General features: G+C 33.2%; 1 protein-coding gene across 1 annotated transcript in view; it reads left to right on the forward strand.

Annotated features, from left to right (window-relative positions):
* LOC108745859 (calcium-binding mitochondrial carrier protein Aralar1) overlaps positions 1–25,776 on the forward strand; it is a 57,830-nt gene that overhangs the window by 30,785 nt on the left and 1,269 nt on the right. Inside the window, exons 8-15 of the mRNA XM_018482255.1 lie at positions 1–82; positions 7,261–7,336; positions 9,265–9,383; positions 9,459–9,629; positions 9,910–10,050; positions 10,136–10,330; positions 10,506–10,608; positions 13,434–13,524. Coding sequence (XP_018337757.1) covers positions 1–82; positions 7,261–7,336; positions 9,265–9,383; positions 9,459–9,629; positions 9,910–10,050; positions 10,136–10,330; positions 10,506–10,608; positions 13,434–13,524 — 978 coding nt within the window. The remainder of the gene's footprint in view (positions 83–7,260; positions 7,337–9,264; positions 9,384–9,458; positions 9,630–9,909; positions 10,051–10,135; positions 10,331–10,505; positions 10,609–13,433; positions 13,525–25,776) is intronic.

Below are 25,776 nucleotides of genomic sequence, written 5' to 3' on the forward strand. Positions count from 1 at the left end.
ATACAATGATCTTGTGGCTATTACACCCGAGCAATATTTCAAACAGATTACAAAGCGTGTTGCTGAAATTAAAGCTGTATCGGTACGTATAATAGAAGAATATTTTAATTTAAGAAATTATGTTGTCAAATATTCTCAAAAAGTGTGAAATATTTCTCGAATGTTTAAAATTATTTAAACTAATAAATCTATTTTAGACTAGTTTTGACGATCCATACTTCGTGTTAAAATTCACGAATTTTAGAATTTTATTTATAATTTTTATTAATTTTATTAATTCTATTTTTAATTTGTATTCTTAAATACCGTTTAATACATTTGAAGATTAGAAATACGCGCGCGTACGCGCAAACACACTCACATTCTCTCTTTCACACACATACACACACGCACGCACGCTCTCACACACACACACGCGCGAGCGCGCGCACACACAATATAAAAATTAAAACATTGTAAGACAGCAACACGATCACGTGTATAAACCGCAAGGTTCCGAAAGGGAAAGGGATGTAGTCAGAACTTCATCGAAGGAAGGAAATCTAGGAAACTCCTTAGGAGGAAAGGGCGTATCATTCACTAGTCCTGCTATACGATATTCACTATATGAAACACACACTTTATTCGAAGTCTGGTAACTGATTATATCCTGTACAAAGAAATCGCTCCTTCTGCCCCACTATCGCAAGTCAACCAATCCCGAAAGGATATTGTCGATAGGTCAATCGTAAGGCACGGCCAATCGTGTGCGGTAATGGCGGATGATCGGAGCGCCGCCAGCGATTAGGCGCGAAAACTAAACTTATAATTTATGACTGAAGGTGCTATTACAGCTCGGCCATTCTGAAAAAGTGTTCGCCCTCGAACTTAAACTAAAAATACAAAAAATATGATTTTCGCTGGAGTACAAAAATTAAGAACGTAAAATTGGTATAACTTCTTAACTTAATTTTTTAATACTGTCGCAGTTAAAGAATAACAGGTTTGATCCAGAGTTTAAACCGGTCTGACGACAAAATAAAATTATAGGATTTCTATGACCTATTAAATCTTGGAATATCCTGTATAACATATCTATTTTTATTCAATACCTTAGTAACCATATACAATGGTTTTAACTTTGAATTTTCGCCGGGTTTTCGTACGGTATCTCTGATAAGTACGTAGTCACCTACTTTATATTTAGTTGGTACTTTATGTCTTTTGTCATAGTATGTTTTGTTATATTGTTTCAATTCATCGGAGCCTTGTTTAGCTATCTCGGCGAATCTAGGGACGAATCTTCGAAAAAAGCTAACTAAACCCAAAAATTTCTGAAGTTCATAAATATTTTTAGGCAGTAGAAATTTCTTAACGGCTTCTACATGCCGCTCGCTCGGTGTGATTCCTTGATCAGTCAAAGTATATTGGGAATATAAATAAATTTCCGCCGTTTGACAAACAATGGCGCTACCAGTATGTTATAGTTAAAATTGTCAGCTGTAAAACGTCATATCGTAAGGTTGGACATCTGGCAAGAACATAACCTTGAAATATTAGCGATTTTGCATCAGCATCTTATATCTTTTTTCGTGCGAAAATGTCGAGTTTTGAGCCGAATAAGCATCATTTGCGGGAGCTTTTGATTTACTTCTTTAATTTGAAGAAATCTGCAGCTGAGGCGCATCGATTGCTTGTAGAAGCATATGGTGAGGCTGCCTTAAGTGAGAGAAGTTGCCGTGAGTGGTTTCAAAAGTTTAAGAACGGTGAATTTGAGGTCGAAGACAAAGAACGAAGCGGAAAGCCGAAAGTGTACGAAGACGCGGATTTGGAAGCATTATTGGATGAAGATTCGTGCCAAACGCAAGAAGCACTTGCACTTACATTAGGAGTGACTCAACCAGCAATTTCACATCGCTTAAAATCGTTGGGAATGATTCAAAAGCAAGGAAATTGGGTTCCATATGAACTGAAGCCGAGAAACGTTGAACGCCGATTTTTCACATGTGAAATGGTGCTTGCTAGGCATAAACGAAAGGGTTTTTTGCAGCGTGTAGTCACTGGTGATGAAAAATGGATCCACTACGATAACCCAAAGAAGAAATCATGTGGACCACCTGGCCATGCTTCAACATTGACAGCCAAGCCGAACATTCATGGGAAAAAGCTCATGTTATGTATTTGGTGGGATCAGCTAGATGTCGTTTATTATGAGTTGCTCAAACCGAACGAAACCATTACTGGGGCTCTCTACCGAACACAATTGATGAGATTGAGCCGAGCACTCAAGGAAAAACGCGCCCACTACTACTCCAGACTCGACAAAGTTATTCTTCTACATGATAATGCTCGTCCACATGTTGTGGCGCGGTCAAAACCTACTTGGAAACACTCAATTGGGAAGTTTTACCCCACCCACCGTATTCACCAGACATTGCTCCTTCTGATTACTACCTGTTTCGATCGATGACGCATGGCCTGTCTGAACAATACTTCACATCATATGAAGATACCAAAAATTGGGTCGATTCGTGGATAGCTTCAAAAGATGAAGCGTTTTTCCGACGCGGTGTCCGTATGCTGCCAGAAAGATGGGAAAAAGTAGTGGTTAGCGATGAACAATACTTCGAATAAAACATTAGGTACCGTTCTTTCACAATAAATGCCCAATTTTTAATAAAAAATGGCGGAAACTTATTTATACTCCTAATATCTTAAATATTCGACCGTTCTTTCTTTGTCAGAAGTTAACATTCTTATAATTGACTTCAAAGGCATGTTGGTTTAACAAATACAAACAACGTGACAAAATCTTTAGATTTTCATCCACGATCTCAGTCGGAATCAGAATATCGTCTACATAAATTAATACTTCATCTAACGTATTAATGTTCCTAAAACGCGTAATAAACGCTTTTGAAATTCTGCATGAGATTCCGAATACCCAAATGATAATTTTATATACTCATATTATCCGTCTGGCGAAAGTCCGTAGCGAAAGAGAAATACTTTGTAAATTCTGGAGATATTGGAATAGTGTGGAAGCTTTCTTTCAAATCTAAAAGAGTAAAAATGTTTTTATTAACTAATCAAGATAGGCAGTCTTCTATGACTGGAAAAGGATACTTCTGTTTCACTATCCTGTCATTTAAGGGATGAAGATCGACACATAGTCGTAAATTTCCATTTTGTTTACGGACAGGTACAATACGTGAACAATATGGTGAACAACTCTCTTTAATGATATCATGTTTCAACAGATCCTCTATAATTTCGCGGATCTGTAGCCATTCGGTCCATGCAATTCCGAGGGGTATACGCGAATATCGTGTTATCTTTAAGTGATACTGTAATTTCAAGTTTTTCTTGTTTTTCTACCGGTTCGTCATATGCTTCTTTTACAATGTCATATGTCTTATCAATATCATGATCAAAATCAGTTTTGTTTTCCGAAAGTGCAATGGGAAAATCATTTATCTCAATTATGTCTGCTGATGCAACTTTATTTATTAATTTTAAGTTATCTTTAGCTTTCTTTTTTAAAGTTAGAGATAAATCATTTTTAAGCAAAAAATCTGTATCGAGTATTAAATGTGTAAACCAATTATTTGTGTCGATAATATTAAAAGTAACTCGGTTAGAAATTTCTGACAATTCGGCCAACCGAATGCCGATATCTTTTTGGTCAATGACTTTGATCTGCAAACCGTTTAGCGCGTGTAAACGTTGGACAGTAACTGCATTATAAGAAAAATCCTAACCGAAAAGGAGTTTACAAATTGACCTTTGTATAAATGATACTAGGCTACCTGAATCGATAAGGGTCAGTAGATCGCACTTTTTTCCTTCGACGCAATTAACCTTAACTGTTGATTTCTTCGTTCGAATTTGTGTTGTCCCGTCATCCCTGACGCAGGCTACATTCGTTGTTTTCTCGGTCGAGTCGTCCTTGGTTTTCCGTTTCGGTAGTCTCCCTTGCTGTCACAGTATTACTGGTCGATGTGTTTTGGGAGCTATTCTCCTTCCGTTTCAACTTCCAGCAGTCAGCCTTAACATGACCTTTCGCTTTACAATAAGCGCACGAGACATCTGATTTGGTTTTCCAGTGAAAACCAAATCACTTTCGTCGATGGTGAATCAGGTGTATCCCGTTCTTTTATTTTTTTCTTTCTCACCGGAGGTGGAGACGATTTCTTCTGTACTGCCACGCATATATTAGTCAATTAATGCATTCTCTCTAAGAATACGTTGACTGTTTCTATGTTGATCGACGCAGCAGCACTTTGAATAGTGAAATTATTATTTCCTCAACAAATTGATAATACTTCTTTGCTCAAGGTACAGAGGTTGAAATACTTCGATCTTCTTAGCAGCGTAGTCCAAGAAGTTTTTCTTATAGGAATTCCAGCGACAGGTTTCCGCATCGCCTTTGTGCATCGCCTTGTGTAAGATATTTGTCGCCTGAATCTCTTAATGAGAGCTTCCTTGAAGATGAACCATGAATCCATTAGAGATCCATTGTCCATATCGAACCAATCTCTTGCTAGTTTCTGTAGTTTGGTCGCGACTAGTAGTTTTACACTGTCGTTAATTCCATGAACAGCAGCAGCGTGCTCGACTTTACGCAATCAATGATCCACGTCGTCATCCGTCGAATCATAAAACACTGGTATTTGTGAAGCCAAAAGAGTGATAGCCTGTGCTGGCGGAACGGTAGTCAACACTGAGCTAGGATGGTGGACTGTAGAGACGTTCATGATCTCTTCGGGAGTCTTGCTTGAGACGTATGAAATTCGTCTAATGTGTCCACAGGAATTGACGTACACTGCTCTTAGCTTCCGGATTACGATTACAACCGAATTTCAAATTCAATGAAGTATCTGACGCAACATTAATCATCTGTCTGTCTCTTACTAATTGCTCAAGTAACCGTTGTTGCGCAATCTGTCGTGTGAGCTCGAGTAACGTCTGTTCCAACGAGCTTTGCGCAATTAATGGTGACGGGCCCTGTGTCGTTCTCCCTTGAGAGGATCCTGGCATAGCCGTGAGTGCTTGTGCAGCATGCATCCTTTCACTATGGTCCGCAAAAGCGTCAATACACTTTTCCTGGTCAGCCATAACGGGTAGATTAAGATCCATAATTTCCTCTTGAGATCGTTAAACGAGAGAGCTTCTAAAGATGCACGATTCATGTCACACGTGATATGTTGTATGGCGCGACTTTGTCGAGACGAGTATCACGCCGCGTGCGCGTGCACAGGCGTTTTAATGGCGGCCAGACTTCCCGTAACCGACTCGTGTTCGAATCCCTTTAATAGCGATATAGCCCTTCGTCGCTATTTCCGGACGCGAAAGGAGGAACGTTTTTTTCCGTACGGCACAGCAGAAGTGGATAGTTACTATCTCACTTCTGAGAAAATAGATGCTGTAAGACAGCAACACAATCACGTGTACCAGGTGTACAAGTATGAAATGCGGATTTGAGAAAACAGATGGCGCATCAATGCAATGTGTGGTATAAAGATTTGACTGTTATGCCATTTTGAAGTGCCATCAACAAGTGTCAGACACGCACGAGTGATAAATTGAAAAAGTGTTTGCATAGTGTTGAGTTGCTGTGTTCGATATGTCGAAATTTATACCAAACAAAGAGCATTCGCGGACAGCATTAATTTTTTGTTTTCATTTGAAGAAAACTACTGCTATTACTTCGAGAAGCTTATGGTGAACATGCTCCATCGCAAGATACGTGTGAACGATGGTTTCGGCGTTTTAAAAGTGGTAACTTCGATGTTGCAGACAAGGAACACGGAAAACCGCCAAAAAGGTACGAAAATGTGGAATTGCAAGCATTGTTGGACGAAGATGATTCACAAACACAAAAACAACTCGCAGAGCAATTGAGCGTTAGTCAATAAGCTGTTTCCAATCGCCTACGAGAGATGGGAAAGATTCAGAAGACCGGAAGATGGGTACCGCATGAGTTGGACGGCAGGTAGATGGAGAGGCGCAAAAACACATGTGAAATTTTGCTTGCACGATATAAAAGGAAGTCGTTTTTGCATCGTATCGTTAGTGGGGATGAAAAGTGGATTTATTTTGAGAATCCCAAGCGCAAAAAATCATGGGTAGACCCAGGAGCATCATCCACATCAACCGCAAGTCCGAATCGCTTTGGCAGAAAGACGATGCTCTGTGTTTGGTGAGACCAGAAGGGTGTGGTCTATTATGAGCTATTAAAACCTGGTGAAACGGTTAATGCTGGACACTACCAACAACAATTGATCGATTTGAACCGTTCGCTGTTCGGAAAAAGACCAGAATACCAAAAGAGACAACACAAAGTCATGTTTCTTCATGACAATGTGACTCCATCACATACGGCAAAACCGGTTCGCGACACGTTGGAAGCATTCAGCTGGGAAGTTCTACCCCATGCGGCTTACTCACCAGACTTGGCTCCTTCCGATTATCACTTGTTTGCATCGATGGGTCACGCACTTGCTGAGCAGCACTTTGGTTCGTAGGAAGATGTGAAAAAATGACTCGATGAATGGTTCGCGGCAAAGGGGGAAGATTTTTACTGGCGTGGTATCCACAAATTACCCGAAAGATGGGAAAAATGTGTAACTAGCAATGGAGCATACTTTGAATAAAGCTCATTTTATCATTCTTCCGAATTTAACATGTTTTTTTTTTTTGGAAAAAAAATCCGCATTTTATACTTGTACACCTGGTATAACTTCCGAAAACCGTAAGGTTCCGAAAGAGAAAGGGATGTCAGGACTTCACCGAAGGAGAGATAATTTAGGATACTCTTTGGGAAGAAAGGACGTATCATTCATTAGTCGTGATATACGATATTCACTATATGAGACACACACTTTATTCGAAGTCTGGTAATGGACTATATCTTGTACAAAGGAATTGCTCAGGATCTCGCTCCTTCCCACTATCGCAAGTCAACCAATCCCCAAAGGGTATTGTCGACGGGCCAATCGCAAGGCACGGCCAATCGTGTGCGATAATGGCGAGTGATCGGAGCGCCGCCAGCGATGAGGCGCGAAAACTAAACTTATAATTTATGACTGAAGGTGCTATCTTACAACGCGCTATTATATGCATGTTTTAATTTTTGTATATACATATAAATATGCATTAAGTAATAGCACATAAAATTACAAATATAATTTTGTTTTAAAATCTGAAACATGAATTATAAGTTACACAAAAAGCTCAAGAAAATATTAATTACTCATTTTGGTAAATATGACTTTGCAGAGTCCGGATGAACGTGGTATTATTGTACAAATGCTCGAAAGTGGCTATCGATTCGTGCTGGGTGCTGTCGGTGGAGGTTTGTAAATAAAAATTTCTCTTTATTTATAAATACATAAATATATATTTGATCTTGATACAATATCTTATTATATTGTTGTTATTTTTATTATTATTGTCATACTGTTACAAAGAGTTTAAGAATAGAAGTATAATAATAAGCAAATTCTAAATTTAATATTGTATATGAATAAGAAAATGTACAATATTATTTATTTAAACGTTATCTCTAAATTGAAAAAAATTTAATTCGGCGGATATTAAGCAATCTTTCAACATACATCGTTTATTATTTCTTATTCAAGCATATAAAAATGTAAAAATTAAAACTAAAAATTATTTATTAACAGAGAGCATCAAAATAATTCGATACAAAAAGTTTTGAAAATAAAATAATTATTTCACTCATTCACAAAAATAAAATATATCTTCTATATAAATTATTTGTAAATAAACGAAAAAACAAAATTTTTTAATTCTGACATTGAGCATTATTATACGCATATGAATATGATAAAGTACTTCAAATAAAATGTAAATTATAATAAAGATAAAGAAACCAAAGATTATTATCTTTCTAAATCAATTTAAAAATTGCTAATCATAAAAAGGAAATCCCTTAGGACTTACTTTCAAATATCACAATTATCTTTAATTTGATCTGTAATTAATCTTTTAATCTTTAGAAATTTCTAGCAATTTGAATGCAATTTTAATTTTCTAAAAGTTTGCAACATTAAAAATCATTTGTCAGTTTTAAAGCCCCTTTTCATCTACTTCTTATGACACATCTTTTAATATATATTCTTGATATAAAACGTATTTTTAAATAATAAATTTGAAAGTGAGCCTTATTTAATGCTGTGCCTTATTTGTATCAGATATTTTACATTAATTATATTATTTGTCTAACCTTTTTTTCCGTATACAAAATTATATGAATTATATATGTTTATTGCGCTCATATAAATGATAAGCTTGGAGTTAAATCAAATTTCTTTTATAGAACGTATGCGATTCTACATTGTTCAATATTAAGATATGAAAAGCAGGAAATGAAAAATTACTTTTTAAAAGTAACTAGTTGTCGTTTCTCGTTACGAAATCGAAAAAGTAATTTTACCGTTACTATAATTACTGATTCTTAAAAATAACTCGTTATCCCATTACCGTATTTAAAAGTAACTATTCGTAACTTTACCGTTACTTTTTTAATGCTGAAACAAGGTCAGTCTAAAAAATTTTGCAATATTTCTGTTTATATATTAATAAAAGCAATAAACAATAATACATAACATTAAATTGTTATGTGACAACACAATTAAGAAGGGAAATACTTTTTCGTTTCGAATTAGAATTTTATATATAATAATATTCTAGAGTAAATTTATACATATACTGCAATGTACATATTCAGTTGCCGATTAAATTTTCGATCTTGAAGCAATCCGGCGATATGTTTCACAATAAATTTTGTAGTACATGGCACCTTCCGTCAAACTTTAATATTGATATTCATAAAATTTGTTATTATGTTACTACAGTTCTGTGATTGGTTTATAGCATTTTTAAAACGTTATAAATCAATCATAGAGCCATATTAGCATCTTAAAACATTGCTTCTACAACGATCTTGGAGTAAGAACGAATTATGAATACTCATCAAATATTAAATATATGTATAAAAAATATTCATAATTAAGTTCAAAGTATAAAAATTAACGATAAAAGTAACAGTAAAATCTGTTACCTTTACAAAAAAAATGTGACTATGTTAACTTTATAATTGCGAACAAAAATAACGTTACCAATCCATTACCAAAAAAGTAACTTAGTAACGGTAACGATGTTACATATGCATATTTTTCTATCTCTCTGAGAAATATTTATTTAACAGAGTTTTAATAATAATTTATTAAAGAAACAAAGAGATTATCTCTTTCTTAGCTGTTGGTGCTACAGCTGTATATCCTATCGACTTGGTGAAGACCAGAATGCAGAATCAGAGGACTGGATCATTTATAGGCGAGCTGATGTACAGAAATAGCTTTGATTGTTGTAAAAAGGTTGGAATCGAAAAGTCTCACCGTGTAACACTTTCTGCATTGTTAATCATAAAGCTGGTGTTTTGTGTCTGACAGGTGATTCGGCATGAAGGTTTTTTTGGACTCTATCGAGGCCTGATGCCTCAATTAATGGGTGTAGCTCCGGAAAAGGCTATTAAACTCACAGTTAACGATTTTGTCAGAGATAAGTTTATGGACAAAAATGGAAATTTACCGCTGTACGGAGAAATTGTATCTGGCGCCTGTGTGAGTATTTAATATTTTTATATTTTTACTACTGTTAAAACTTTTAATTAACCGTGATTAAATATGAATTTTAGAATAAAACATAAAATAGATTGAATGAGTAAGTTAGAATATAAAATACAAGGAACATATAATTATTGTTTTTTTTTTCTTTTTTTTTCCTCGATAAAATAAGATTACAAATGATTTAGATGATTGTACTTATTGTAATTGTATATTTCGCTAATTGGAGAAAGCAAACAAGAAACATAAACCATAATAAGTTCAAATATTTTAATAGGCTGGAGGATCACAGGTCATATTCACCAATCCTCTGGAGATAGTAAAAATTCGACTACAAGTAGCTGGCGAGATTGCAGGAGGATCAAAAGTTAGAGCGTGGACTGTCGTCAAGGAATTAGGTCTTTTTGGATTGTACAAAGTAAGTAATGATAATTATCTTCACGCCAACATTTATCATATTTTCCATCACTCACAAGGTGATAACAATCGCAATTTTCTTATAGGGTGCTAGAGCTTGCTTTTTGCGAGATGTGCCATTTAGTGCAATTTACTTTCCTATGTATGCTCATACGAAAGCGCGATTGGCCGACGAAGGGGGCTACAATACGCCGTTGTCGCTTCTTGTTTCCGGTGCCATTGCCGGTGTACCTGCAGCAGCACTGGTAACTCCTGCGGATGTGATAAAAACAAGATTGCAGGTGCATTTCTCACTTTAATTACCAATTAGTCTTTTAATCATAAAAATTATGATTAATTAAGAAAGGAAATTAGGCCTTCTTATCTTTCTTGTAATGTGTTCACATATACTGTTCTAGAAGTTCTTTTTTTCGTTTAATTTTAATTACAATTATTTTATTATCACACGTGTTTTAGGTTGTAGCTAGAGAAGGTCAAACTACGTACAACGGATTACTCGATTGCGCAAGAAAAATATTCAAAGAAGAAGGTGCTAGGGCATTCTGGAAAGGCGCGACAGGTATGTTATTTTATTGTATATATTAATGTCTGATATAAATAAGGCTCTTGAGACAATTAATATTTCCTGCATACATTGGCAAGTTTTTCAAAAATTTGTAGTTCTAATATATCATAATTTATATATCGATAAGATGATTAGTGAATTTTTTTGCGAAAGAAATAAATAAACTATACAAGAATAATACTTCTAAAAAACAATTTTCTTCTTTTATCAAGTGTAGGATATCATTTTTTTAAAGTCCCTGCTTTAAATTAAATACAATTATCTTTTTTGTAAAACAAATAATTAAATCGATTATAATCTATTCCTAATAAGGAGTAAAAATGAAACAAGATTGTCATGGTTTTTTCATTACAATTTCAAAAGTATTATTAGTAATATATTTTATTTTGGTCGATTGCATGCGCGGGGGATCAACCCTGCTGCATCTTTCAACCTTATTTTCTCCCCCATATGACTCGGCGATTTATTTATCAGTAAGTATATGTTCTTTTCGTCTTCCTCTCTCTTTATAATTTACTTTTTTTTTCCAATTTGCAATAAACATACTTATTCTTTGTATTCAGAATGTTTATCAAATCTAACATTTTATATATGCATATTCGGCATTTTTGACTATAACTTTGAAAGTGCGGGTTAATAAAGCATATATATTATTTAAAGCTTATATAGTTCAAAAAAAAAATATATATATATAATATACACTATATCTCTCTCATCAAATATAAATTAATTCCTAAAGACTCCTTAATGATAGAAAATGGTTGGATAGAGCAAGGCAATGGGAATCAAGCATGGTAGTCCTTGTGCAAACAAATACGGTTAACAAAATCACTTTATTAACAATTAACTCGCTTATATGTTTCGACTCACTTTTGAGCCATCTTCAGAGGCAACATTGATGTTGTAATTACAAAAAATTTTTTTACAAATAAATTTATTTCAGTGAGCCACTTCCACCTATTCACAGAAATTATAATATAAAAATGGACTCTAATAACAATCTAAAATATATTAAAAAGTAAATTTGTTGAAAACGATTTATTAAACAATAGAAGGTAGCTCACTAAAACAAGAATTCACCATATCGCAAAACTTAAACTCTATAGGTTTAGTAAAAAACTAGTCTTTGAACCATTCAGCAAATCAGTGTCAATAATGTTAAAATTAATGAAATACCTTTTAAAACGTTAATTGCGAAGAAAAAGAAAAAGAATGAAAGAAAAAACTTTAATATTACCGTGTTTGATTCCTATTGCCCTGTTTTATCCAACCACAGTATATTATCGATGCAAAATTTTTATATCTTTATCGAAAGTAATATATTGTATTGTTATAATAATATTAATATTTTTCTGTTTCCCCCAAAAAAGCTAATATAAATTTTTTTACAGTTTTACATCGCTGTATCGACGAAAAAAATGTTTACGAAAAAAATGTTTACAAAATGACGAATAATTGCCAAAATATTCACATAAATAACGAGTTAAATAAATAATATAATGTAATATTTCATGATGAATTATACGATAATATGCTACAAATCATTATGTTACATATATACCATGGTATATTGATACAAATTTTATCTATAGTTGCATTAATAATAATCTAGAGACACGATAGTGTCTCGGCGCTAAGACATGGCGCGAGATACTGCCGTGTATAAATATTGCGTTATCACAATTTTTTGCATTAAGCTTGCAAAGGATTCAATTAATTTAATCAATTCAAACATATTAATATACATTTATTCAAAAACCAATAATTGCCAATCTTGTTTCTCTGATTTTATTAAGGTGATTCTTTAGTAAAATGCCGAAAATTTGGGGTACCTCACTAGGGCCTATCTAAAATTACAAATATCTGCATAATTTAAATAAAATATAAAAACGTCATATATATCTTAATAATATTGCATGGAACATGAGATAACAAATCAAGAGCTGCATCTTCATCGAACGAAAACAAAATGAGATTATGTTTATTTTTTGAGGTTAATATGCAAATTTATGCACGTAAATATCTTATCAGAATGGTCGTTGACCTATTACTTTTTTGTAATCATTAAAATCGTAATTTTTTAAACTATTATAATCTCATTTTTAAGAAAAGTCTATGGCAAGATTTGTGTGCAGTTAATCAAAGAGTCTGCGAGCCTTATCTATCATTAAGTTATACGTGAAAAGTTACATTTTCAACATTTTTTTCTCTCTTTCATCATTAACTTACCGTAGAATTTTGCACATGTCAATTTCAGTATTTCAATTTAAACTTTATTGTATAAAAAAATTTGACATTTCAGTAACTTGATTTACTGAAGAATTACCTTAATTGATAAAAGTATGTGAAATATAATATTACATATAAATATAATTTTACATGTAACTTTTTAAGCTTTATTTCGTATTAAGTCTTCTGAATTTATTGATTTTTATTAATTAACAATTTTCTCAACTTTATTGACCAGCATTTTCTTAATTGTGGTTAATATTTATTTACAGATTCATTTACACAAAATTAACCACACTATAAATAAAAATATAATCCTACTTGATATAATCCTGTTTGATCTAAAATGGACAAAAATTAAAACTGTGTAGAATATTATTACTATTTATAACTGTACATCAGTTTTTGAAATGTCTGTTCTATTTATATATATTTTATACATATTTGTTCTATTTGAAAAAATATAGTCATATCAACAAGCTTGCCATCGAAACATTTCAAATCTTTATTTGGACAAAGAATATAGACTGTGCACATTCAAAATTATGTATAATGTATATTTAATATCACACATTTTTCTATTTTTACAGCTCGAGTGTTCAGATCATCACCTCAATTTGGTGTTACTCTCTTTACGTATGAGTTGCTGCAAAGATTGTTTGTTGTTGATTTTGGAGGATCGTAAGTATAAGATATGACAAAAAATAATAAATGAATAATAAATTAATAAATAAGACTTAAATATTAACTATTACAATTATTACAACTAACAATTAATATTATAATAGTAAGTGTATTATAGCTATAATTAAATTAATTAAATTGATCAGTATACTTGAAATACGAAGCGCTTTACCAGTCCGAGTGTTAAAATTGTTGAACTACTATATAATATATACTCATTTAAATTGAATTAATTTTCAGAAATAAATTGCGAGCCAATGAAATAATCGGATTTACACAATCAATCTGAAACAAATAATCCCCCCAAAATTTCCTAAATCTTAAAAAATTGTAACAAATTTATTGCGAAAAATATTGCCTCAGCCGGGAGTCGAACCCGGATCTCTTACATTCCGTGCATAATCTAAAGGTTTAGGACTCTCGCACGGAATGCAAGGTTCGAGTGTATATTATATAATAGTTCAACATCTTAACATTTGGACCGGTAAGGCGCTTCAAGTTTTCAAGTTTTAATATAAATGGTCTTGTTTCCAATTATATTGATTAGTATATGTTTATTCAAATTTTATATATTGATAATTATTGGCGGTTAACGTATTAGGAACAGTATCGATAATATATGTATGTAATGTTAATAAAATTGCGCTCGTTTCTCGTAAAGTTCTATATTAAGGGATTACACCACCTTTGTAGCTTAAAAATTATATGTATGTGTGGAATTTTTTTTTTTTTTTTTTGAAAAATGAAGGATTGAATCAAAAATTGTTTATTAGGGCTATATTATATGCATCTTTAAGTATATAAAAAATTTTTTTACATTTCTTATTTACAAAATGACGGCATTATAACCGTATCATTAAACATCTTATTTAGCCGGACCTCTCCATGGTGGTGTCCAAAATTTCTACACGGTTCATCCTAGAACAAAATATCAAACATTTTTATCATTTGCATACTAAAGAAATACGTAGGAGTTTTTAAAAATATTGATTTTTATGAAAATGGTGAACATATGAAAAGAAAGTTTTTTTTTTCACCTGAAATTTTTATATAAAAATATTAATTAAAAAAAAGTTTTCAATATATCGCAATATATCCTACTTCTTTAGATTATATGTAAAAGAGTATTCGCTATAAAGTTCAAGTAATTGGATGAAAAATGTAAAAGTTATGTGCACCACCAACTTTAAAAAACGCATTTAAAGTTTTGGCTACTATTTTTTTTTGTTTATAAAGCAATAAAATCTCAATTTTACCTTTAGTCTGCTATTCCTGGGTCATATAACTGTCCTTCCAATTGTTTGTTTGCCTCTTTGGATGTCGGTGGTTAGACGTCTTGCGCGTTCGACTCATGACTACCATTCGAATTTTACTGGCGCCCTATATAAAGACGGCTTGTTCCGATAAGGCAAGAGGCTATCTAATTACTGATTGTCTCAGAATCATGAATAAGTAAATACATTAGCCTTCGTAGGGAGAAGGCTGATCAGGTTGAAAGCTTGGCGCCTTGCCTCGGACTAGATCTGAGGTCGCGTTGCTGAACGATTCCTGTGAAGCATCCCCGGGGAGTAGTATCCTGGCGGCTCCCGAAGCGCTGACCGACCAGTGTCGCGCGTGTAGACGACGCAAATTGGGAGTAGCCTAAGCTACGAAGATCCGATCGATGATCTAGATTGTCACCACGGAGACTGGGCAGTTGCCCACGCCCAATCACCATCGCGGGGGTAGCGATTGATAGCTACATGCTGGCTAAGGGTTCCTACGGGTGAGCTGCGTTACAAACTCGGGAACCAGCTTGCATAGCTGGTAGAGCGTGGATAGTCGCTCGCTCCAATCAGTGAGTTGCTTGTTAAGACCTATATTCTGTGAGCGCACTAGGAGTCTCGGCATAGCCATGACGCGCTGATTGGACGTATTCCAATCCCACGCCCATGGAGGCCGTGTGAGTTGAGCTTTTTGCAAGTATCGCACGTTAAACTGTTCTTCTTTTCTGTTCGTTTGCCTCATCTGCCTCTTTTCTTATAGTTTTTATTGCTTTTGCTCTTTAGCGGCAGCCATCAAGCAACGCTTGGATTCGCCTCCACACAGAATTGATAGTAATTTGAGCCCACAATAAGGTTCAGAACCTGTACGAGGTCTGGCTATTAAATAACGAGACTGCTTATGAAAAAGAGTTTTATTTTAAAAATTATTCTACAATTGAATGCTCCCCTTCAATGTACTCCCCTCCCCTCGTCACACACCGTTCCATTCGTTTTTTCCATTGGTCAAAGCAATGCTGGAAGTCTTCTTTTGTAAGAGCATTTAGGAGCTCCGCCGATTTTCGCTTCACCTTTTCCATCGACTCGAACCGTTAAGGCAGACTTGATCTTCGGAAACAGGAAAAAGTCACAGGGTGCTAAATCAGGCGAGTACGGCGCGTGTTCGAGCACTGGAGTGCCTCTAGCGGCTAAATAACGCTTCACAGACAGCGCGTTATGGGCAGGTGCGTTGTCCTGGTGTAAGATCCACGACTTGTTTTTCCACAACTCCGGCCGTTTCTTACGAACTCGCTCTCGCAGTGTTGCCAAAACTGTCAAATAGTAAGTTTGGTTTACAGTTTGACCCTCTGGAACCCATTCAGTCATCACGATGCCGTTGATGTCGAAAAAAACGATTAGCATGGCTTTAAATTTTGATTTCGACATCCTTGCTTTTTTCATTCTTGGCGATGCAGGAGTTTTCCAGTGCATGGATTGCCGCTTAGTTTCAACATCGTATTGGAATATCCAGGTTTCATCGCAAGTGATGATGTTTTCCATCAATTCAGGCTCTTCATCTAACCTCTCAAGAAAATCTGAGCAGATCTGTTGACGGACGAGCTTTTGGTCAGGGGTCAAATTTTTTGGGACCAACTTCGCACAGACTTTCTTCATGTTTAATTCGTCATGTAAAATTTTTCTGACAGTTTCTTTATCGGCGTTTACAGTCTCAGCAATCATCCGAATGCTCATACGACGATCTCCGCGCACAATTTCATTGATTTTGGTCACTGTTTGCGGAGTTGAAACAGAGACAGGTCGACCTGGACGTTGGTCATCTTCGGTGCTCTCTCGGCCTTCAGAAAACCGTTTATACCATTCGAAAACACGCGCACGAGATAGAGAATTCTCACCATAGGCCTCTTTCAACAACTTATAGCATTCAGTCGGAGTTTTTTTTAATTTAACGAGAAATTTCACATTGATCCGTTGCTCGTGTTTTTCGTCACACATTGTTATCGGCACGAGAAAAAAACAAGTTCGTTTCTAACCTCTATAGAAAAAATACTACTACTGCGACAAAAACGTGTTTTCGTACTGGAATAGTAGACACTTCCAGCTATCCACCGCTGCATTCGTTTCCCACCCTACCCCTCTAGGACGCCTTCTGCGCGCGCAGTCTCGTTATTTAATAGCCAGACCTCGTATAATTAAACTTGTCAATTCATCATTAAAATTATTCACGGCGATATGTGTGACAATATCTACGATTGTTTTGCCACTAGAAAGTGTTTTAGGCGCTATTGCTCACACGGTTGCATTCAAACATTTGTTGTTGTTTTGTGTGAAACCTCCTAAGCAGCGAATCAACAGTCATCTTTACTAAGATCTTCATAAATTGACTTGAAAATAGACAATGAAAATTTCCTCTTTAAAGTGGTGATTTATGCTTGTATTCAACAAGTTCATTTAAAGCTTTAGCCTTTTGCCGTACACCACGAATTATCTCCGATTGGACAATATTGATGCTGAGGATTTTTATCAGTGGAAATTTTGTGATATAATGTGGTTTAAATTTCTTTTTTCATTTTGTCCACTGAAACGCAGTTTCTTCTAATTGCAAGACCGTAATACATGGTCAATTCATCAATCAATGTTCCGGTAGCATTCCATTTCCACTGAGACCTTTTGTGTTCTTTTTTAAGTTACGAAGCCGAGTGCCTATTTGCTTTTGTACATGATCACTCTTTCTATCGATGGCAAATTTTTGTCGGTAAGTGCTTATACAGAATTTAGCGGCTTGGAGCAAGTCAGAACAACCGTTTGGAGCGACGCGGTGACGCGTTTCACTAAATTGGTTCTTATGACATAAGATTATCGAAATTTTTGATTAAAACTATTAGAATTATATCTTTAAAACTATAAATTATCGATTTAAGCAAAAAAAAATTTTTTTATTTTTTTCAAACTTCCAAGGTGGTGTAACCCTTTAACAAAAGTAGCGCAAAAGTCCGCCATATTGTGTGTGGACTTACTAACTATATTATATACCAATACTAAGCGCTTACTGGACTACAGACATTAGGTCCAAAATGGCGGTCGGAATAGCCAATAGAAAAGTTGTCGGCATTTCGGCAAAGAATCAAAGAAATGCACTACTGTTATTAATATAGAGCTTTAGTTCCTCGTACTGTTCAACTTTGTATGAAACACTATCGTGCCTCTTGATATTATCTGTATGAAATTCATTACTTTTGAGCGATTATCCAAATTTTGTTTATTATGATTAAATAACTATAATTAAAATAAAGTATTGTTATATAACCGACGTACAGCATAGTTTAGTTTGACAAATGTACAGGGTGTTTCAAATTCGTGCCCACGAAGTACAAGATATTTTATTATCTTTTTAAAAAAAGATAAAATAATGTGCCAAGTGTGCGTGTGCTCTTCTCAGAAAAAAAACCGTTACATAAATTATACGCGCTTGTATGTGTAATCTTTGAAGAAAAAAAAAACTTCCTATTCCAAACCTATATTTTCCAAAGTATGAAAGTATATATATATCTAATAATAATTTTTTTCACAAATGTGAAATCTTCAAATTGCATCAATTATAAACAGAAAATACATTTTATTGAAACACTAACGTTACATAACTATTTAAATTGTTTTATTTATTATAATTGTTTTATTTCGATTAGACGCTCCTATTTTCATGTATTTTTGTTTAAAAGTTATATTAGTGTTTCAACAAAATGTATTTTCTGTTTATAATTGACGCAATTAAATGATTTCACATATTTTTGAAAAAAATTATTATTAGATACATACTTCAGTATAGTTTAGAAAAGATTTGGGATAAAAAGTTTGAGATAGGAAATCATTTTTTTCTTCAAGAAGCACACATACAAGCACGTATAATGCAACGGTTTTTTTCTGAAAGAAGCACACATACTTGACACTTTTCTTTTACCTTTTTTTAAAAAAGTAAATTTGTTAAGATATCACGCATTTTATAGTATATATTAACGAAAAATATCGCGATCAAATACCGCGATGAGATATCATGATAAGATATCGCGCGATGATCGTACTATCCGTACAGACAATTCCGATAATCTACTAGAAGATCGACGAAGAATTGAATACCCTCCGTGAGTGTCTTTTGCCTGATTTCTTGGTTTATAGATCTTCTCGGTGTCGTATTTTGTCATTGATATAGCTCAGTCAATAGACAAGTCTGTCGGAGCGTGGGTTTAGTCTGTACTCTGTCGCGTATCGTTACTAAAACCTTTCGTGCATTTTTACGATAATGAGTTTATTCTAAACTTTAACTGAAAAATGTAATAAAAATTATTTACACAAAGCAATTATTTTTTATTTAATGCAATTTGTGAAACTTTTGGGGAAAAGAAAACTTATCTGAAATGGCATAATGTCCAAAATTAGTGAACGTTTAGACTCACTTCCTCGACAGTGAACATCTATATAGATATCCACTTCCTCGATGGCGAATACTTAGACACTCACTATGTCTTTTGAAACGTGTTATTATATATAATAGCGACTTTATTAATATTGTTAAATAGGAAATTATAATAAGAAATTAATTCTCAATATTACAAATATTACTGATTTCATTTATCCGCGCAATGCGTTGAATTAATAATTATACTTATTATATCCTAATATTGATAAATTTATTATCAATTAATTATTATCCTATGAATTACCCATTTCATTTCACTATCGATGTATAGTGCTAATGATCGCGTTCAGCGGACTCAAATGTTGCGGAGGTGATCTGTAAGCGCTCGCTGCTACTGGTTCTTTTAGATCATCCAATAACAACGAGCGCTCATGGATCCACTCCGCAACATCTGAGTTTGCTGATATGAATGCGACCAATGAAACCGTAAGTAAATCGGTAAATGAGAGTCGCTAAAGTCATTAGATTTCTAAAGTACTGCAATTGATTTCAGAAATGTCGCGTCAAAATGTCCGAAGTGCACATAGTACACGATTTCAAACATGGTAGTTGATGGTTTATCTTTTAAACTGTACTTACTTGTCCCTTCGTGCACTTTCATGCATTAAACTTCTACAACAAATAAACCTATATTAAACTAAATAATACATAAATTAAGCATATAACACATGGGCTGAAAAGTCCCGAGCCTAACACAGAGATAGCGCTAGTTTTATTACATTCACCTCTTTTTCAGTGTGTGCTAATCTTCAAAAGACAGCTGTTAAAATTTCATGATATTCTATTCATTACTTTGTGAGTTATTGTGCTAAGAGTGACGCAAAATTTTGTTATTTTCCCGTGTCACACCGTGTCACAAGTCAATCAAAACAATGGCAAAATTACATGAATTGAACTTCGAATTGCTCCCACATCCACCGTATTCGCCAGATTTGGCTCCCAGCGACTACTGGCTGTTCGCAGACCTAAAGAAAATGCTCGCCGGTAAGAAATTTCGCTCGAATGAAGAGGTTATCGCTGAAACTGAGGCCTATTTTGAGGCAAAAGATAAATCGTTCTACAAAAGTGGTATTGAAATGTTAGAGCGGCGCTGGAATGATTGCATTGTTCTTAATGAAAATTACGTCGATGAATAAAACTAACTTTCAACGAAAAAAACCGTGTTTTCTTTGTTAGGCTCGGGACTTTTCAGCCCATGTGTTATATATAATTTTGGCCATAAATAAACTAATTACAATTAAAAAACATTTATTTACGTACTTGACGTATTTTCCAAAATAAAGTACGTATATACAAATGCATAAATTTGATATGACCGTGTTTCGCATCAAAATGAATGCCATCTATCGAAAATATGAAAAGGAGAAAATTTTTTGAGGCAATAACATTTTACATAAATGTTAACATTTCAGATTTCGCATGATTTCGCATTACGATATCTCCGTTTGTAGGATACATAGATATAAAATAAACACTTATATAGTTCGGACCCAAGCTGTCGATTGAGCTTATACTCAGAAATCAATCGGTTCAGTCTTTATTGAAAAATCGATCTTGGATGCTCGCAATTCGCTGACCTACGTAAAAACATCATCGTTTCTTGATGCTAAAAGGAACAACTTCCTTTTTGTGCCTGACAAGTAGTTTTTACAGGAGAGCAGATTGAAGTTAACAAGTAAGCACTTTAATCTGGCACTCAGGCTCGGCATGCGCCCCTCATTCACTTGGACCTCAATTCTTGGCTAATATTTATAAGTAATATTTTAAAATACTAATACGGCTTTGTTATTATTAGTTTATGACTTAAATCTAAACCTAAGACAGTCTTAAATTATAAGAATCAATTATGAATACTGGACCATGATCATCTTCCATATTGTAGTGCTTAAAAAGGTATCAGAATAAATATTGCTTTTATTTTTTACGTAACAATAAATAAATGAATAATAAGCAAAACAATTGTCTGATTTCAAATATATTTGAAAGTAAAGACAAATGTAATTCAATGGAGAAAAAAATGTTTGAAAAAACGTTTTTTTAACGTTTAAAATAACGAGAAAAATCCCTTTTTCATTAAAAAAATGTTAATTCAAACGTTAAAAAAAATGTTTGTTTAATGCTGAAAAAAATATTTTTTTAATATTTTAAGGAAATGTTTTTTTAATGTTAAAAAACGCTTTTTTAAGATTTGACAAAAATGTTTTTGTAATGATAAAACTAATAAAGTTTAAAATAACAAGAAAACTTTTTTTATTAAAAAAATGTTTATTTAAACGTTTAAGTAACGTTTTTTATTTGAGCAAAATTAAAAAAAATATTGTACAACACAGAATATCTTTTTTAATATATTATTTTTTATTGATAGTACATTTAACCTTAGACAATTAATTTTATTAATTAATAGTAATTTTTAATTATATTTTTATCTTTACTTACCAAGTTTTAAACTTGGAATCTTAGGGTTATTAATCTCATATCTTATTCGTTACGCCATTTATAATTGTCGATGGAAACAGTTCTTATTTTTCATAAATGATACACTCAATGCAATTATATTAAATTAAATTTTCTTCTGTGTTTATTTTTTTATTCCGATCCGTTTTTTATTAATTTGTATTAAATAATACAATTTTCTTAACCTTTATATTAAACATCAAATAAATGTTAAATAAATGTTTTTTAACATATTTTAAATAAATAAATAACGTAAAATAAATTTTTATTAAACGTCAAACAACTTTTAAAAAAATGTTCCTTTGAAACATTATTTCAAATGAAAATTTAATGTAAAACGGACATTTAATAAACTTCAAATATACGTTTAAGAATATTCCATTGAATCATTATTTTAAATAAAAAATTAATGTAAAACGAACATTTAATAAACGTTAAAAAAATCTTATTTTAAAAAGGAATCAAAAATTTATTATGAATAAATATTTTAAAAACATTTAATAAACATCGTTATTTGAAGTAAAACATTAACGTAAAACAAATATTTCATAAACGTTACATAAACATTTAAAAAATATTTTTTGGACAGTTATTTCAAACGAAAAATTGATGTAAAACAAGCATTTAATAAATGTTAAGTAAATGTTTAAAAAATATTTCTTCCAAATATCATTTTAAATGAATAATTGATATAAAATGAACGTTTAATTAACGTTAAATAAACATTAAAAAAATATTTCTTTAGAACATCATTGTAAAAAAAAATTAGTGTACAATTAACATTTAATAAATGTTAAATAAATATTTCATAAATGTTCCTTCGAAACATTATGTCAAGCGGAGAATTAATGTGAAACAAACATTTATTTAACAAATCAATTTTTAGGCATTTAAGGGTACGTACTCATTTAATTAGTAAACTATTATTTAAGTTCAGTGATGACTATTTAATTGCCATACGAAATTATGGTATATTTAAAAGAATAGTTCAATAAAGTAAATAGAATAGCTCAACAAAACTTACCAAACATATTGTTATTTATTTTTGTCTTCACTTTCAGATAGATTTATTTAATATTAAATAAACGTTCAAAAAACATTTCTTCGAAACATTATTTCAAATGAAAAATTAATGTAAAATTAGGATTTAATAAACGTTAAATAATGTTTAAAAAATATTATTTTGGAAATGAATCATAAAACGTAAAATTAATTATAAATAAACGTTTAAAAAACGTTAAATAAACATTAAATAAACGTTATTTTGAAAACGAATCGTGAAATGTAAAATTAATGAATAATAAACGTTTAAAAAATATTTTCTCCTCATTGGGAAATAATAATGTGCTTGTTGAACGTTCTATTATTTTAAATATTGTATAATAGAATTGTGTATGGTAGTTAAATATAATAGTATCACTTTTAAAAATGTGTTACATTTTGTGTGAGAATCGCTTTTGATCTCGATTGAGTTCGTGCGAAACAGGAAGCGATTAGATGACAGGAAACTTGAAAGACTACACTCAGTTTTTGAGGATTGTATAAGCTTCATTAACGCCGTAGTACTGCGCTTCATCAACGTTGCGATCGGTTTTCTCGGGAAGAGTGCGAATGGCGGTAACTAATGCAACATAAACTACACATAACGGCAATCGTCGCATGATAGAACGTCGCGATAGTGAACGCTGCGCCAGAAAGCAGCGGCTTTCGAAAGATCTGGTCAGCAATCCGACAATGAACTCAATCCTCCGATCCACTTTGCTACGGGATTTGCGATTGCGTTACAATCGAGACTGTTGACTGGTCGCACGATAACTCAGAGCGATAAGCAGGCATATAAGTCCCGCTAAGAACTGAATTCTTTCTAAATATAGAGATCGTTACCTTGTCGGGAAGCGCCTCATCACGTGATTGACAGGACGGAATGATGGGATTTCGCGGGGATAACGTCGAATTTGGAACACAATAGAAGTCCGCGAAAAGGCGCCGCATTTAGGATGAGACTATCCGCGGAATTAATCGATGGATGACAGCCAGATGATTGATTTCTTAATCGTATTTTTCGCGATTCAATATAATGTCGCGACAAATTTAAAGATGTCGATACAATTGTTGCTCAGATTTTAGATAATTATGTAAGTATAATATTATAACATTTAAAAAATTAATTATTCTATTCTAGAGAATCTATAGCTCTTAAAATACCATAATTTAAATATTTTACTTTATTTTTAATCATTGTTTCAAAATAAATCAATTTTTAGGCATTTAAGGGTACGTACTCATTTAATTAGTAAACTATTATTTAAGTTCAGATGACTATTTAATAGCCATACGAAATTATGGAATATTTAAAAGAATAGTTCAATAAAGTAAATAGAATAACTTAACAAAGCTTACCAAGCATATTGTTATTTATTTTTGTCTTCACTTTCAGATAGATTTATGAAATTAGACAATTCTTTTATTTATTTTTCATTTATTTATTATTATATTACGTAAAAAATGAAAGCAATATTTTTGCTATCTTTTCATTTTTTTAAATGCAATACGAGAAAAGATTGGTTCAGTATTCATAGTTAATTCTTGTAATTACTGCCTTAAATACAGACTTAAGCAGTCGTAAACTAATAAAGCCATATTAGTATCTTAAAATACTTATGAATACTAGCCAAGGATTAGATACCAATGAACAAGGAGCGCGCGCTGACCCTGAACGCCACATAGAGATCAGAGCGCACTTACTTCAATTTGCTTCCCTGCAAAAATTACTTGTCCGACGCAATTTCGCAAAAAAAAAGTTGTTTTTTTAAGCATAAAATATCACGTTTTGTGAATATCACTTCGCGAATTTTGAAACACCTTGTATATGATAATTTATATCTTGTATTACCAGAATCGAATCCGATTTAAATCCGAACAGTTATGATTTCTAATCCAGTCGTTATGAGTATATTGGATTATGTAATTTGTTAGTTGTCTATCAAACAAACAAGATTGGAACAAAAATTACATCAGATTGATATCAATTTGTCTCGATTAAACTTATATATTTCGCTAAAGGAGTTTTTAATGCTATGATATGAATACAGATTTTTCTCGATTTCTGCCACTAATTTTCTATTGCATTTTGTTATAAATTTTGTTATATTTACTATTATTCTAAAAACAACATTACATATGATACTATAAATACTGTATTAAATCTATTACCTTTTTCCAATGAAATTGTTTAATATACCGACGTCTGAGTCGTAGAAAATGCTACATCGAAAAAAACATGAAGAAAGGTCTCTGTCTAGAAATGAATGAAAAGTGATATATTTCGCGTGAAGCGTGAAGATCGATTTATATCTGAACGCATACGAAGTACGGTTTATATCGAGAAAATAAAAAAAAACGGAAACTAAAATTAGAGGGGTTTATACAGTGCAATATTCACTATTCATAAATTACACAAATTTAGGTACGGAAAATTAAATAATATATGAATAAATAAGTGCGAGAAACAGGATTGTGTGGTGCGTGCGTGCGTGCGTGCGTGCGTGCGTGCGTGCGTGCGTGCGTGCGTGCGTGCGTGTGTATAGACGGGTGTATGTCATTTACGGGGAGGGCGAGTGTACGCTCGGAAGGAATAACAACGACTTACTTTTTGATTCACGGGATCCCCGATTAATGTTATTTGGCTAACAGGGCCGCTGTCTATGCAAGAGTCCTAAGAAGTCCAATGATTGGTGGCTGGATGACACGGAAAATGTACTGTGAACTGGCGCGACGCGGACTCTCTTGCAGTTGATGCGGATCGATTATTCTAACTATTCTGAGTACTTGGACTGACATTCTTGCAACTGACGCGGATCGACTGTGCCAACTATTCTGAGTACTCGGACTGCCTCCTGTGCTTCCGGGGGGCCTCTATTTATACCCCGAAAAAATAGGCATAGTGCTCTTTATCTAGGATGCAATAGTTGCAATGTCTCGCGAGATTTATGATGTTTATAGCGTCTTGTCGCTGTTGATCTAAAGTGCATCGTTAAGGGGATTTCTAGAAGAAATGATTTA

The sequence above is a fragment of the Trachymyrmex septentrionalis genome, unplaced genomic scaffold, assembly GCF_001594115.1.
Source record: "Trachymyrmex septentrionalis isolate Tsep2-gDNA-1 unplaced genomic scaffold, Tsep1.0 scaffold153, whole genome shotgun sequence".
Lineage (NCBI taxonomy): Eukaryota > Metazoa > Arthropoda > Insecta > Hymenoptera > Formicidae > Trachymyrmex > Trachymyrmex septentrionalis.